Raw genomic sequence first — 17107 nt, 5'->3', positions numbered from 1 at the left:
GTTTTTCACATCATGAGGTGATGAAGCTGCACCTGAGGTCCAGGGAAATGCAACATCTGTAACCAGGGTCCCTCTGTTCTGCAAGTATTTGATAAGAAAACAGAAGACTTCCATATTTCATTCTATTGTCCATTAGGAGGTCTTTGTTTGACAGGAGGAAGTGATGCATCCTTAGACACCTCCTGTCCCCTGTAAGTGAGGCTCTCCTGAATTGTTCCTGACTCATCCTTCAGTGTTACAATTGAACAGTGTTTTATACTGTACTTCTGGAAATCTGAGAATTCTAAACAGATCATTTGTCTTGAGATTGGTTATTTTGCATTCTCTAAAACTTTCACAAAAGCTGTTTTGGGATTAAGTAGAGAAAAAAAGTCAGAGTTCTTAATTACATGTGCGGAATTGCTCATTTTTAATGCAACTTGTGATTCTTGCCCACAGGAATTTTCATTAGATTGACTAAGAAAAGAAAAGAAAAAAAGCAACAACAAACCAGACAAAACTATGGATCCTTGCATGTGAATGAACATGAATGCCCTTATTTTACTATCCTACTGAGAAAGCTAAGTCAGCTGCACTTTGAAGGTTAAACATATATTATTCTATTAAAATGAAGAAGTGAATGCTTTGAGGAGTACTTGATGAGGATTTTGTCATTTTCGTTAAAAAGCTTATTCATTTTCAGTCTTTTTCTTTGAAACTCCTCTGTATGCTTATAAGCAAATTTGTATTCCTATGATTTGTATTTCACTGACATTTTCTAATTGAGAAATTTAGAGTACGTATAATTAGGTATTTTGGGAACACAGCAGCAGTTATAAATTTTTAAGTTGGTGTAATCCACATTACTGTGTACTACATTGTCCTGAGTTCAGCAGTAGCAATCATTTTTCTCCTTCTTACTAGCTGATGCAGTGCTGTGGTTTTGACTTTCAGCCTGGGAACAGTGCTGATAACACCGATGTTTTCAGTTGCTGCTCAGTAATGTTTACTCTGACCAAGGACTTTCTGAGTCTCATGCTCTGCCAGGGAGGATGGGAAGCCGGGAGGAAGCGCAGACAGGACACCTGACCCAAACTAACCAAAGAGGTATTCCATACCACAGCATGTCGTGCCCAGGATGTAAAACTGGGGCAGTTACCCAGAAGCGAGATCACTGCTCAGGTCAGGCTGGGTATCAGTCGGCTGGTGCTGAGATGTTGTATACTCTTCCCTTGTTATTTTCCTTATCATTATCATTATTGGTGGTAGCAGCAGTGATTTGTGTTATACCTTAGTTACTGGGCTGTTCTTATCTCAACCCGTGGGAGTTGCATTCTTTCGATTCTCCTCCCCATCCCTCCGGGAGCGGGGGGGGAGAAAGGCGGGGGAGTGAGTGAACAGCTGCGTGGTTTCTGAATGACAGGCTGGGCTTAAACTATGACATACATGCAAAGTTTAATCAGTTCAATATGATCAACTTGCATTAATTAAAGCTAAACAATCATCTGCAATTTTATTTTCTTAGTCATAGGCCAACTTTCTGACTTTTTGCAAGTCCCTGCTGTACTCTTGGCACCAAGGGGATCCTAAAGAGTCTTGGAAAGTTAATGATGGATATGCTCAGTAAAGGCATTTTGGCATGCACGTGCAAAGCTGTCATATTGCAGGAGAGAAGAGGCAATTGTTTCACTCTGACATTATTGTGAGTCCTCAGTGCAAATATCAGAAGCTGGGAAAAGGCCTTTTTCATCCCTAGATTTCTGTGATGCCATTTTAATTGCAATAGAACTGGAGCCCCAAAGAGAAAAGGACAGAACACAGAACTCTCTTTTCCATTGTGTTTCCATGACAAGTAAGGGCAGTCTTGTGGTCTCCAGATCTGTGTTGTGAAGATCCAAAACTTGCAGCATCTTAATTAAAAATGAAAAACAAGTTGTGCTCTGTAGAATTTCTCTGTCTGTGTGCAAGAACAGGGTAAGCCTAGAGTAATTGCAGGGACACCACAAAGTCCCATTACTCAACAGATTCTCTTGGCTGTTCAGTTTTGATAGGGTGTTAATATTTTCTTTTGTTCACTGCACAAATGAGTAGATAACTTTGTGCCTAAGGATGGTTTATTCTGTTTCATCTGCTTTCATTTTTGTTGGTTTTTTAGCTGGGGAATTATTTGAAACTTTTCAGAACTGGTTATATGCAGTTTTTTTCAAGCTGTTTTTATACCAAATCTTGTAGCTTCTTTGCTCTCTTTCTCATATGTCTTTTTGTTTTACTGGTTTTATCCTTCCACTGAATTTTGATTTAAAAAAATAAACTGGAAAGTTGCACTTACCAGTTGTGTTCTGATGAATCGTTCTAATGATTATGTCCTGCAATTGGATTCCTGCAGCAAAGCCAGTGGAATCAAAGTTTGAGACTTAAGTTGTCTGTGAAGCTACAGAAACATGTAAAGAAGCAAATTTTCTTACCTACAGCAATAGTAAGAGTAGATAGGTGAGGCAACACGATGCGATTGCCTGATTACTTTTTATATTCAAATTATCATGGATGATAAAAAGACTAAGCAGCCTTTACCTATGAGTTGGAAATTTAGCAAGATGCTTCAATTACTTTTATATGTATAGTTAATATGTGCATAAGTTCTTTTTCTGCCTTGGATGCAGACTACTGACTCATATAATTTGTCAAGTGTGGTTTTCCCTCCCTTGCCTCGTACCCCATCCCTCAGCAACAACTTCTTATCTTTTTTTTTTTTTTTAAATAGTATAAAATAAGATATTATTACAAGCAAAAACCTACTCTTTTATTTGTGGTTGTTATGTCCTTGGTGGTGTTATTTCACTGCAAAACCTTAATACAAACCTGCATCTGGAAAAAAAGCAGAACAGCTAATCTAGTAACCAAAGGAAGCTACTTTGGGGAGTATACTATGCTCATGTTGTTCTGGCTGGCAGTAATTTGTAATTGTGTAGCATATAAAACCTGCAGATTATCATGTTTTTCTGGTGACTTCTTTAGAATCTTCTGCTTGTGTTGTTGTGATGACCTGCTGAGAGCCATGGGTACTCAGTCTGTGTATGTTTTGAAACAAGGAGGTCTTGTCTTTGATGATACTGTTCCAGCTGCAGCTTTATGAAGTGCTTCTCCAGCAGCTGTCCTGAATTTTGCTGCAGTAGTTTGGTTTCAAATTCCAAACTGAGGTTTCCAGTAAAATGTATCTGTAAAAAATATCAGCAAAAGCTGCAATCCTCTCAGTGCTGAAGAAGAAGTCCAGTAGTAAGTGCGGTCTCAAAAAATGCCTGTCTGAATAGTAATAAAATAATTTTCTGTTCCCAGAGTCTTAATGCTTAATTATTTATTTTAATGCATATATGCCTAGCACTGACTTAACTCTAAATTTATCACAGATTCACTACAGGCTGATTTTCCTTGTTTAATTTCTTTGTATGAATCCATTGACTTTAATATACAATGGTGATTTTAGAATGATGGCTGTATTCATGTGAATATCATCTATGCCTATACCTTCAAGAATATGCTGTTTCATCCTGTCACATCTTAAAATAAGTTTCTTTAAAATGAAAGCTAGAAACATGACTGTTATATCAAGTGTTCCTCAAAACTAAGATATTTCTCATGCTTGTTTCGTATGTGCCAAGCTCCAGTGTGTTGTTATGGGATGCTTTTCCTTAGAGAGAGATAGTGGGATGTAGCGTCACAATTTCACAACAACCTTCAGATAATCAGGATATAATCCAGTCTCCTTGATATCTAAATTGAATAACTATGATCTGATTCCTTATGTTATCTGTAGTTTCAGGTTTGTATATAATATTGTTTTTCACTTCCCAGTCTAAAATAGTGATTCTCTGTCATGTGTATTATTAACCATTGTATTTCTTCTTAGAGGCAAGGAAATTGTTCTCATGGTTAATCTTCTATTAAGGAAGAATCATTTTAGATATAATTATTTAGACATCACCCATGACAATGGAATAGTAGTCATACTGCTTTTAACCAAACACAGCCTGGATTAATTTGGAACATGTATACATACTGACAAATGAAGCAGATCTTTGGTACTCAGTCTATCACCCAATCCTGCTTTTCAGGAAGCAGTCTGATTGATAGTTTTCAAGCACTTTCCTGGAAAGATGGTAATTTGTGGTTATAAAGCTCCACAGAAGCCCTGTATAATCTCTGCCAAGTCATTGGTAGCCATATTAAAGCAGCATGTGATGGTGCCTAAGAGGAACTTGGGTACTTAAAACAAGATTAAAACCAAAACCCAAACAAACCAAACCTATTAAGGACTTCTGCTGTCTATGAGGACTCGGGATCTGACAAACCTGGCTAGAAAGCAGTCTTAGTCACTTGCAAATCCTTTATTTAGGTGCTGTTGTATATTTCTAGTTCCTTCTTCCATATCAGAGCAGTTGGTCTGATGAATTTTGCCCTTAGTTACAGTGTAATGAGTCTTCTGCCCTTGGTTACACTGCAATTAGTCTTCTGGAGACTGGAATCTAGTGTGTATCAGGAGCTATACAGATACTTTCCAAAACCAAATGCTAACCAGATACCTTTTAGAGATTTTGCAGACACTGATGAGTTCCATGCTGGGTTAGAATCAGATCTTGCTCAGGAAGACATACAGCACAGATTCACTTGCATGACTCCATTTGCTAAACAATTATAATAGCATTCACAGAAATATAATGAGACTTAAGATTATGAGTATCAATGGAGGTAACATTAAAGTATTTTGAACAAATTAGGGATGATCAGCACCTGTGATTTGTGGCCATCTCAAGTAATTTCTTGCCGTTTGCTTTTTGTAGGGGTTTTTTCATTCTTTAATTGGTCCTGTCTGGCATAACACATGGGAAGTTGGGTTTATTTGAAAACAGCCCAGTCTAAGCCAGTGTTACTGAGCCTGTACTCTATAAATCATTAAAAGCAGTCTGCAAAATAATTCCCTGTTTTAATCTTGTATTAATTCAAATATATACATTTTTCATTTAATGTACAGGTACCAGATTTAATTGTGTTGTTGTTTACTTTAGTAGTGGAACTGATCTTTTCTTTCTTAGTTTTTAAGAAGTCTATTTAATAGTCTTCAATCATCAAAAAAGAAAAGGATGAAAGGTGGTAGGTGATATACCTAGGTGATAAAGATTTAAGTAGGTGATATGGGTTTGGAGTTTTGTCTGTTTGTTGTTGTTTTTTGGGGTTTTTTTTTGCTTTTGTTGTTGGTTTGTTTGTTTTTATTTAGAAGGAGAAGCAGGACATATTGACACACAGTTGAGGGGGGGTGTTTGTTTGTTTGTTTGTTTGTTTTTAGTGGAGGTTTCCTTACAAGAAGGAATCAGAAATGGCAGAGTGTACTTTGTTCCAATGCCTGTAAATAGAAGTGAATTTTAGTAACTTCACAATTCCCTGTAGCTTTCCTGTCGGCATTATAAATTGTATGATCTTGGAAAGAGCAGCCATAGGCAGTGCATGTTGATAGATGTACAGTGGAATGTTACTCCTCAACAGTGAGAAGTAAAGATCAGTATTAAAAAAATGTGACTTTGTACTTACATGCATCTGATATTAAGCCATAAGGAAGACACTTTCTACAAGTTCAACAAGGTTTTGCAAATTTTTTTATGTTGGGAAATTAAAAAAATCAGTAAGATTTCTTGTCACACCTGACTTCTATCTGATTTTAATAGTGGGAGAGGCCCTATTGTGGTCAGTTTTGCCTGCATCCAAAAGTTTGCAGCTTCAGGGCCTCATCTGTAAGATTACATAAGTGCAATTCATTGTATGAGATATTCAGATGCCTAAGTACTGTTTGAATATATTTCTGTATGTGTTAAGTGTGTTGAATCTGACTGTTAGACCAATCAGGACTATAGTAGCAATTATGGTAACTCTACATATCTAGTGTATGGCAGTAGTCTTTAAATAACTTGCTCAAGGAATTCTGTGTTCTGAGTCTGTTAAGTAGGTGCGTCACCCCAGAGATTATTCGTGTGTTTCTACACATAAATATTTCCATTGTTATTTTTGTATGTCTAGATAAGGCCTCCTTGGAATTAAAGCTGGCGAGAGGGGTCAAGGACAGCAGAAAGAGCTTTTTCAAATACATGGCAGGTAAAACTAACACCAGAGGCAATGTAGGCCCGCTGATGAACGGGACGGGTGCCCTGGTGACAGAAGATACAGAGATGGCAGAGTTACTTAATGCCTTCGTTGTCTCTGTCTACTCTGCTGGAGGCAGTCCTGAAGAGCCCTGTACCGCTGAGACCCCAGATGAAGATAGGTCAACGGAGCGGTCTGCCTTAGTCGATGAGGAATGGGTTAAAGACCAGTTGAGCAATCTGGATATCCATAAATCCATGGGTCCAGATGGGATGCACCCGCGGGTGCTGAGGGAACTGGCTGAGGTCATTGCTAGACCGCTCTCCATCATCTTTACCAAGTCTTGGGAAACGGGAGAGGTGCCTGAGGACTGGAGGAAAGCAAATGTCACTCCTGTCTTCAAAAAGGGCAAGAAGGAGGACCCGGGTAACTATAGACCGGTTAGCCCCACCTCCATTCCTGGGAAAGTGATGGAACACCTTATCCTTGGTGCCATCTTAAGGCATATCAAGGATAAGAGAGTTATGAGGGGCAGTCAACATGGCTTCACCAAGGGGAAGTCGTGCTTGAAAAATCTCGTAGCCTTTTATGAGGAAATAACACGGTGGATGGATGGTGGTAGAGCGGTGGATGTGGTCTACCTCGACTTCAGCAAAGCGTTTGACACGGTCTCCCACAGCATCCTTGCGGCTAAATTGAGGAAGTGTGGTCTGGATGATCGGGTAGTGAGGTGGACTGTGAACTGGCTGAAGGAGAGAAGCCAGAGAGTTGTAGTCTATGGGGCGGAGTCTAGTTGGAGGCCTGTATCTAGTGGAGTGCCTCAAGGGTCGGTACTGGGACCAGTATTATTTAATATATTCATCAACGATTTAGATGAGGGAATTGAGTGTACTATCAGCAAGTTTGCTGATGACACTAAGCTGGGAGGGGTGGCCGACACGCCAGAAGGCTGTGCTGCCATCCAGAGGGACCTGGACAGGCTGGAGACCTGGGCGGGGAATAACTTGATGAAATATAACAAGGGAAAGTGTAGAGTCCTGCATCTGGGCAGGAACAACCCCAGGTTCCAGTATAGGCTGGGGAACGACCTGTTAGAGAGCAGTGTAGGGGAGAGGGACCTGGGGGTCCTGGTGGACGACAGGGTGACCATGAGCCGACACTGTGCCCTTGTGGCCAAGAAGACCAATGGCATCCTGGGTTGTATTAGAAGGGGGGTGGTTAGTAGGTCGAGAGAGGTCCTCCTTCCCCTCTACTCTGCCCTGGTGAGACCTCATCTGGAATATTGTGTCCAGTTCTGGGCCCCTCAGTTTAAAAAGGACAGGGACCTGCTGGAGAGAGTCCAGCGCAGGGCAACTAAGATGATTAAGGGAGTGGAGCATCTCCCTTATGAGGAAAGACTGAGGGAGCTGGGTCTCTATAGTTTGGAGAAGAGGAGACTGAGGGGTGACCTTATTAGTGTATATAAATATATAAAGGGGGAGTGTCACGAGGATGGAGCCAGGCTCTTCTCAGTGGCAAACAATGAAAGGACAAGGGGTAATGGGTACAAATTGGAGCACAAGAGGTTCCACTTAAACCTGAGAAGAAACTTCTTCTCAGTGAGGGTGACGGAACACTGGAACAGGCTGCCCAGGGAGGTTGTGGAATCTCCTTCTTTGGAGACATTCAAAACCCGCCTGGACACGTTCCTGTGTAACCTTATCTAGGTGTTCCTGCTCCGGCAGGGGGATTGGACTAGATGATCTTTTGAGGTCCCTTCCAATCTCTAACATACTGTGATACTGTGATACTCGGCCCTGGTGAGACCTCATCTGTGATACTGTGATAATGTCCATTTTTCACTTCTACAGTAGTGTGAGCAGTTGCTGCAAACACTTTTAATTCCTTTATGCACTCAATCTCATTTCCTTGATTGAAAGCAAATTTCCTTCTCTTATGTATATGAAGGAAAATTAGTATTTTCTTACATTTCTGTGTTCAGCCGGGAGACAGTAGAGATTCTGAGAGGGTTGACAGGGTGTTTTCCCACCCCCTTCAGCAAACTGGACAAATCTGTTTTAAAGATGTGTCCAACATATGGTATTATTTTAATGGTTTCACTGATCAAGTTCAGAGCATAAAATCCTTCAGGTTTAGAAGTTGCAGCATTGTTTATTTAAAGAGAAAGAAAGATTTTTATGTGGCAATATAATTTATTAAACATCACTCTTTCCTGGAGGTTCAGTCTTGAACACTGATGGCTTTCTAATGTGTAGCAGATACTGTATAAATTACAGCCATGAAGAACCTTGGTTTTATATACTTAGTAAGTGCTATCAATAGTAGAAATTCACAGGTGGACACACAAAAATGTGCTGTTCTGGGATTAACTCTAAAATAAGCTCTGCTACACATATGTACCATATGGATCTGTTTTCCTTCGCATCCATTATAGAAATGAGAGGAAGTAGTTCATTGTTTCCTCATCCAACTCTCAGATTTGCAGGTTCCTCAAGGTAATAAGTTTTATATGGTCTATTTAATGTGCTAGGGAAATTTTTTTAAGCCTTCTGTTGGATCTCTGGGGAAAAGTTCATGTTAGTGCACCAGGGAAGTGTTCTGAACCCATAGTTTAACTAGAAAATGTAATCATATAACTGAATTTCTACAACTACAGAATTTTTCAGAATCTCATCAGCCTCTTTCACTAGTGTAAGTTGTGGGGAGGGGGGTGACTTAGCAAACTCTAAACATGATAAAAATTGTACCCAGCAAACCCCTCGTCTTTGATTTTTCCTCAAAGAGGGGTGTCTACCATTCAAAACAGGAGATAACATTTAGGAATCTGTACTTACACTGTAACGTTCTGCTGAACACTAGGCTTGTTAGCCAATATCCAGTGTAGAATCCTAACATTAAGTTGCATTAGCCTATTTCAGTGGATTTTTTTGCACCATGAATGGTGCGCAAATATTACGACAAAATCATGATTGCTTTTACCTACAGTGTTAAAATGTTCCCTTTCTTCTGAAACAAGGGGACAGGAAATATGTGGGTTTGCTACTAGTCCTTTGAAAAAAATGTAATGGTGCCATGATGATGTATATATACAATTATTTGTGGCAAATCAATATTCAACTTCAAAGTATTACGTTGGCAATGAATCCTATTCAACAACTACCAAGTAGCTACTTATAACACTAAATAAATGGAAAGCCTTTATATCAGCCTCACTAATCCAGAGCTGCCAAACTCAGTCTTCGAACACGTTCTCTTACATATCAAACTCTGTTTTCAATTCCTCAAAACATTCATTTTGCATTTGAATTTCCTGTCTTTGCATGAACATGATTTTCTTTGAGTGACAAGGATACTTTCCAGGATTTTCAGTCCTCCACCACTGACACCCCTCTTTTATAGATGAATACAGACATACTGTGATAGAATGTTTTCTTGATGCACTTCTTGGCATGAGTTTCAGGAGAAATCAGAGGCACTCAAAAGTTGGTTTCTGATTTTACAATCTTTATGGGAAACTGCTTCATGATTTTAAAATGGGATGATTATTTTGTACTTATTTTGCAGTGTACATATGTGTGATCAACCATTAAAAATACCAGTAATAGAACTAAAATTAAGAACTTTTTACTAAACAAATTTGCTATTTTTTTAATCTCTGTTCATTTTATTTATTGAATCTCATGATAAAAAGAAGATTGCAACTTTTACTCATGTTAGTACTGCAGAACCAGAATAGTGAGCTGAACTGCATTTAAGTACATTACTCATCAAATTATCACTTGAAGTACAGGTAAATAATTTAGTATGTATTTGTATAAATGTAGCTACCATTTTCTACATTGGAAACATATGTAAGAAATAGTTTTCAAAAATGCACTTTCAAACATCTTAATATTTATACAAAAGTGAAAATTGAAAAGCCGTATGTAACATGAATTTTGCTTTCTTCACTTTTCTGGGTGAACTTCAGGCCACAGCGAGATTAATAGCAAAACATATCTTTAGTATGGTGAGATCACAGTTTCAGCCATATTCAGCTAAACCTAAAATTATATTTTCCATAAGATATTTTATTAGTTACTAGTAATGGGTAATATAATTCTGACATATAGTAGTTATTTATAGAGTTCTGACTGGGTTTCTCTTCTAGCAATTTGAACTGTCTAATGGGTTGGACAATATTCAATAGAGGAACTATTTTCTACTTTAGACACCAGCTGTGTAGACTTCCATTCCAATTTATGGAAAATATAAGCTGTATGATAAAAGCTAAGAAAATGTAGAGCTAAGAATAATTACTAACTTTTGTTTGAGCTATGAGTTTATGAAGCTCTACCAGGCAAGATGGATTGACTTAAAGTAAAATAGAGCAGCCTGGGAGGAAGTGAGTCACCTGGTGGCAGTATTCTGCACGATTATGTGTAGTTTTTCATTTCCCAAGTCAAATTCTTTATTCAGTGATGAGAGTTCTGCTGAGGCACATGCCTCCCTTCACAGCATGCCTTGCGTTGCTCAAAGGCACACTATTCTGGGTGGTGTAGGGATGTGACTGAGGTAGGACCCCAGACGGAGTCTTATCTAGTCATCTTGAGGCAGAAAGATGGTGGAATAACACTTAGACCTCAAAAATGAACTGAAGGTTTAATCAGAAGGGAAAATACAGCAGTGAATGTGTTAAAATACCCTTCCAGAATCAGCACATTTTTTGAAAATGAGTCTCAATGACTGTGGGAATTTCGTTTCTTAATAAACAAATAAATCTGTACAGAGTTAAAAAGATACTATTCAGTAACGTAAAATAATTTAAGTTCAGGAACATGTAAAGCCGGGGAAGAATAAGGAAGAGGGGATGTTCAAAGTGATGACGTTTGTCTGCCTAAGTAACTGCCATGTGTGATGGAGCCCTGGTGACCTGGAGATGACTGAACACCTGCCTGCCCTTGGGAAGTCGTGAATAATATTTTGGTTTTAAAGAATTATTTATCAGCTCTTTTTGAGGGTGGTAAAAAACAGGCACAGGTTACCCAGAGAGGTGGTGAATGGGCCATCGCTGGAAACACTCAAGGCCAGGCTGAGTGTGCTTCTGGGCAGCCTGATCTAGTTGAAGATCTCCCTGCTCATTGCAGGGGGGTGTTAGACTAGATGACCTTTGAAAATCCCTTCCAACCCAAACCATTCTGTGATCCTGTAACATTAAAACTTTGAGCTGATTAAGGCTGTGCCAATAGGACACAATCTACAGAACTGGGAACTTTCAGCTGGGTAGGCTTCATATGATGGAAGAAAAACATTGATTAGCAATAACAACAGTGGTGGTGTGATGTAGAAAATTCCCTCCTCGTGGTAGATCTGGGCCAACACAGTGTACTTTTTACTATTTTTAGAACTAGAACAGTTAGGTTGATTTGGTTGTGTGAATGCTTCACCCGTAAAATGTTATTCATACAGATTACATTTGCATATGAGTCATATTCAGTTGGAATTTGCCAGATGTCCATTTATGTTTGTTTAAATAATGAGATCATTCCATGAAGTGAACACGACCTAAAAATATAGAGGGAAGACTGTTTAGAAAAACAAGATGTAAAATACCTTACTTTACATATTTTCACATCTTGTGGCATATTATGCAAGCAGAAGCAGAGCAATTTTGAGGCACTGGTCAAAATAAAAATGTGTCCACTCCTAACACTTCATTAAACAATATATTATATAACAAAGCTTCATTAGATTTGTTTATATTTCCCAGCTAATCTGTCCATTAATGGGAATGTTCTCATGAATACATTTGCACGTGCAGTTTTCAAAGCCAGCATCATTTTGCTGCTTCTCTTTTTGTGTTATGTGGAAATCCCAAATCCTTTCAGTGTTTTGTCATTTACTGTAGCATGGAAGAATGTTAAAATGCACAGCTCAAGGCAAAGCTTATACATAAATAGAGTAGACAAGGGGCAACTGAATTCCAAATTTGTATGTTGTTGAGCTTACATAAACTCTTTACAGCCAATAAACTTTTCTTATTCACAAAGGGAGACTACAAACTAACCACTTGAGTTCAGCAAAGACTCCTCAAATGCATACTTAATTCATTTGAGACTTTTAAAATGTTTCTCAAGCCCCAGTAAATTCTGTTTTGTTCATATTGCAGCCAATCACTGCACACTTAAACATTTACATTAGTAAATGGTAAAATAAATTTAGCCATACACAATTGAGATTGCTACCTTGGTATAGCAAGTTAATGGCAGCATATCACAACACACATCTGGCAAGCTACTTTGATCTTTTCAAAGCATAATATGCAAGGAAAGGCTGCAAGAAAACAGTTTAACCAAAGCTCTTGGTCAAAGCTCAGTAACAAACTATCTAGGAGTATAGATGATATAACATGCAATAAAGGGAAGCCATTCAAAATCATTCTCATGCTCAGCTACTCCAACTGATATATCTACCAGAAGCAACAGAATTTGATGACATAATATGCTTAGAGAAAGAGGTTTCTCATGTTCTTTGCTAAAATGTAACAGATGATAATATGTGAATTACACTATGTCTCCCCATTCCTCAGAGGAGTATGCAACACGAGCACAAAAACATCTGCAAGCTACTCAGCAGCAAAATGTCCTTTATATTTTGGACCAGAGGGAAGAAAGGAGGCAAGATACCTTTCAAATCAGAAGAAATGCGTCACCACAGCAGTGCCTTTATGTTGTTCATTTGTTCTAGACTGTCTTTTCTAGATACAGCTTCTTTAGAGCTTAGTTTGCTGTTTCCAAGTCTTTTCATCCTCTTGTCAGTAGCTGCTATTATATACTATTATATACATAAATATATCAAGAGCAGACTTTTCTGAAATTTATTTGAACTAGGTTTGCTTTAAAATCTGTTGTAAATCAGTGGGCTAGGTTCACATGGGGCCACGTATGGAGCACTAGTGTCTGCTTTTGCTAAGAGATGTAAAAATTCGCACAACAGCTGGAAATGTGCAGAAGTACATGCAAACATGTTACTGAAGGAGAGTTTTGTGATTGTGTGGTTTCTAGAAAATATGTGTGTATTCTCCTCGTGACTAGATTTGACACGTTCATCTCTGTTGAAGCAAAATACCAAAATACACAAACTACCGGAGCCTGGTTTTCCGTGTTAGAAGAACTTAAAGAACAGCAAAGGACAGGATCATAAAAATGTTTCCCTTTGTATATTCAGTCACATCACTACAGCTATACCCTGAGTGCATATTCAAAGTGAAGTGGGAAGGTAACACTAACTTTGCCTTGCATTCTGTAATAATATTTTTCTAGAGTATATCTGTTATAAAACAAGATCCCCATTCAAGTGACTGATCAGCTGCTGAATGATGCGCGTACATGTGCAGAATGATACTATAGGATCAGAGTTTTTGTTGAAACCTATAATTAAAGCTGTCAGTGCTAGATACATGAGGCATGATATATTTATATTTTTTTAAATGCATCACTTGCATAAAATTGCCACTAGACTGCTAGACTAGTTGCTCTAGTCTGCCAGGGCCAGGTGGCTTCACACTGGCATTTTCCTTGTGTTAGAGTTCAACGCATTGTTTATGGACCTGTGTACAACAGAGTTGAACTTCTTCTAAATTCCATTGCTTCCTTTCTCTTGAGTGGTATTATTTTTTCATCTTACTGGCCTTGTACCACTACTTTCACTCTAACCCGATGTCATTGTAATATGTATATTTAGTTGAGTTTGCAGCTGGTTAAAGGACACTCAAGTTGAAAACATTTCTCAATTATGATATTGTTTAACATTTGAACTTTAGAATTCAAATTAAAGGGATTCTGAACTATATTTTATTTATTGATGTTATGATAGCAATAAAATTCAAATACCTTTTAGTAAACTATGTTTTTATGTTATTTCTATGGTGCAACCCCCCACATCTTGTTCTTTTGTTCCTATCTTTTTGGTGGGGAAGAACGGGCCATTGTCTTTGCTGCAAGTACATAGTTCACATTGTTTGACAATAGGGGATTCTAGTAAACGGCTGGAGTACACAAAGTAGGCAGAAAATATTGCCACTTTTCCTCTGGGAACTATTTGAACATGCTGCCATCTATATTAACAGTACACTTTGAATTTCTGAATATCCAGTTATACGTAGTGTTCATTTCAAAGCAGAAGCAGCATCTTTCATAAAAGCAACAGCTGTAATTTTAAAAGATGCTGTGGAGATTTATCTAGTTCAGCAGCTAGGCTGTTGATTTTTTCCAAATTTCTTGTGTAGAATTTGACAGCTGTTGGAAGGTTACTTTTAGCCTTATGTACATTTCCTCCTGAAAAAAACTAAATATTTCATTAAAAAAACCTGTTATTGAATTACACACATAGAAGTTACTCCGGTTCTTTGTTGTTGTTGCATTTGGTTATTGAATTTGAGGGTTTGAATATGGTTGAATTCTTGCTGACAAATGCTGTCATTTGTTTCCAGGTTTACTTAAAGTTGATATATCTTTTCTTTTTTTTCATCCCAACAGCTCGATCAAGTTGTCCGTCAGAGAAACCTGCATAGTTTGGAACTTTTCCTCTCATGTGCACAAAAACAGTTAGGTGTTTTATTAAATGAAGAGCCAGCCACTACAGAGGAAAACAGTGATTGACATTCTCAGTACCGCTGATACAGTGTGATTGTGAACTTGCAAATCTCAATACAGCAGATGATGAATACATTCTAATCATTTGGGATTGTATCATTGATTCAAGATTGATCTGAAACTATGCTTGATAGAAATATTTGTGGATTATATTCTTTATTTATTTATTTTACTGCTATTATTAGATTGCAAATATGGGAAGGAAAAATTCCCTAGAAAAAAAAAATGGATTTATTTATGACTTTCCTTTCATTACATTTTCTACTAGCCCATGATTGAAGTTCTAGATAACTGCAGTAATGATAAAAACATTTCTGTTGTGTGTGTTTCAAATTTGGCATAGTGTTGATGTAGTTTGTCAGAATTTTTGATATTATAAAAAATGTTGAAAAACACTTAAGTGACTTGATACAAATACATCTCTCCTTCCAAATTATATGCCCAAGTGCATTTCTTCAGGTGAGCCTGAGGAGCTTCTTATTTCTTCCTAATTTTGATGTATAACAGAAGAATCAGTCCTGAAACATAAGAGTGTTTGTGGGCACTTCTTTAGTCATTTATAAACAATTCCAGCACTAGTAGTAGAAAAGTTTAAAAAGTGCATCTCTTTGGAATAGTGCAAAACATTGCCATAACCAATGCATAATATGTATTTTATTTTTGTTTTACAAAGCTAGTTTGATTCCAAAAGTCATTTTCTCATGAAAGTACGATTAATGTGACTGACCTCAGTTTCAGGAAGAAGATGTATGTAATTATGTGGAGACTGATACTGTACTGCCTCAGTGGAATTTCTGACAGAATAAGGAGTGCAGCTTGCTGACCTCAGATGCCCTTTCTAAACCCACTGAAGGAAGCAGAAAAACTCCTCAATGACATTACTGGACTTCGGATCAAGTTGTAGGTCTTTCTAGGCTTGCTAATTGCAGCATGGAGGGAAATTTCTGTGCCTGCACTCTACTGATTGTAGCTTTGGCACCTTAGTTATAAAAGATTTCTGAATGAAATAAGGAAACAAGTGTTTGTGCTTAGGAATGTAAATAAACTGAGAATTATATCTCATATTATATGGTGAGCTTGTGATTCAATGGGAAACTTAAGGGCATTTTTAGTGTGGTTCACGTTATTCAGTGGTGTTTGGGGTTTTTTTTGTTTGGCTGGGTTTTTTTGCATCAGCAGTCACTTTTCGTAAAACGCTTTTTTTATAACAAGGAAACACCAAATGGTTGCGTGTGTATTTGACAGTATGAAATACGTATTGCAGAGAGTTTATTTTTGCATATAAATATTTTCTGTGCTTCATTTTCATCATGAAAACCAAAGGTTTTATCTTCTGTATGCAGAGGTTCACTGAAGAATAATGCTGGGTTTAAAAGTTGATGGCCTCACCCTTCAAATGGATGAAAAGCCAGGCTTCTTTCTGATATTTCTTGGTTGACTGATAAGTTTCCATTACTTCTGGCAGACCAAAAAAACTACTTGAGTGCTAATGAGTCAACTACTTATTTATTTCACTAAGTCAGTGAAAATTTTGTCATTATCAGCTGCAGCTAAGGTAGCACATATGTCTCAATGGGGCTTTTTGGAAAGTAAAGGCAGTGTAAAATGAAAATGATTATCTAATGCTGTCTCACAATCTATGTCTGATTGTGGAAATGTGGCATGAGCAGGTTCCTAGATGAACTTCATTTTTGTTTTGACTTCTAGGCCCGTACATGAAACAGTATTTCTTTTTACCGAAGACCTCAAAGTGTTCCTCATCAAATCCAGATCCTTAGTGGTATATCAGCATTCTCCAGCTAAAGAGCTTGTATTCTGACTTGCAACAGTATATAAAAGCACTTTTTGGAAGAGTTTATGACTGGAGTCAGAAAGATTTCACTGGCAAACTGTGGTGTATCTTTCCCATTAGAACATCACATATTATTTAATCTCAGCCTTTGAATGTTGTGGTTGTTACTGCAGGTATTTTTTTCTAACATTTTGATAGTTTTAGTGCTTTAGTCTTTCTCTCCACCCTGCAAACAAAACTGCAGAATTAGACCACAGACATGCAAGATCAGGTTAGGAGCTTGGATTACATTCAAAACTACCATGTATCAGGGGAGAAATTTAGTTATCCAGCAGAAAAAAAGACCTATCCAATATGCAAGCTTTATAGCATGCAATAACCTCCACCTTCCCCACATAGCATCCAAAGACCTAAAGCTTATTTTTATTCTCCATTATTTCTGCATAACCATAGAAGAATACGGTTTGTGTAAACCTGAGGGGAGATGAAGGCAGGGAGAAGCCAATCTAGCTCCTGGAAGTTTTACTTTTTTTATTCCTACATGCAGACAGAAGAATGATATATGAGAATGGTCAAG

General features: G+C 37.9%; 1 protein-coding gene across 5 annotated transcripts in view; it reads left to right on the top strand.

The window, feature by feature from the left end:
* CCDC91 (coiled-coil domain containing 91) overlaps positions 1–15795 on the top strand; it is a 123517-nt gene extending 107722 nt beyond the window's left edge. For 4 of the 5 annotated variants that reach the window (XM_061358178.1, XM_061358196.1, XM_061358161.1 and 1 more), the window contains one exon: positions 14622–15795. In XM_061358178.1, the coding sequence (XP_061214162.1) occupies positions 14622–14744 (123 nt within the window). In that variant the 3' untranslated portion in view covers positions 14745–15795. Of the gene's footprint in view, positions 1–4088; positions 4343–14621 lie in introns of those variants that run through there. The other variant, XM_061358187.1, reaches the window with a different exon arrangement.
* The last annotated feature ends 1312 nt before the right edge of the window (positions 15796–17107 follow it).

This window comes from Neopsephotus bourkii, unplaced genomic scaffold, assembly GCF_033783945.1.
Source record: "Neopsephotus bourkii isolate Nb327-2 ecotype Australia unplaced genomic scaffold, CSIRO-AGI_Nbou_v1 NB_107, whole genome shotgun sequence".
Taxonomy (NCBI): domain Eukaryota; kingdom Metazoa; phylum Chordata; class Aves; order Psittaciformes; family Psittacidae; genus Neopsephotus; species Neopsephotus bourkii.
The sequence above is the reverse complement of the archived record's forward strand: the minus strand, read 5'-3'. Positions and strand labels throughout refer to the sequence as shown.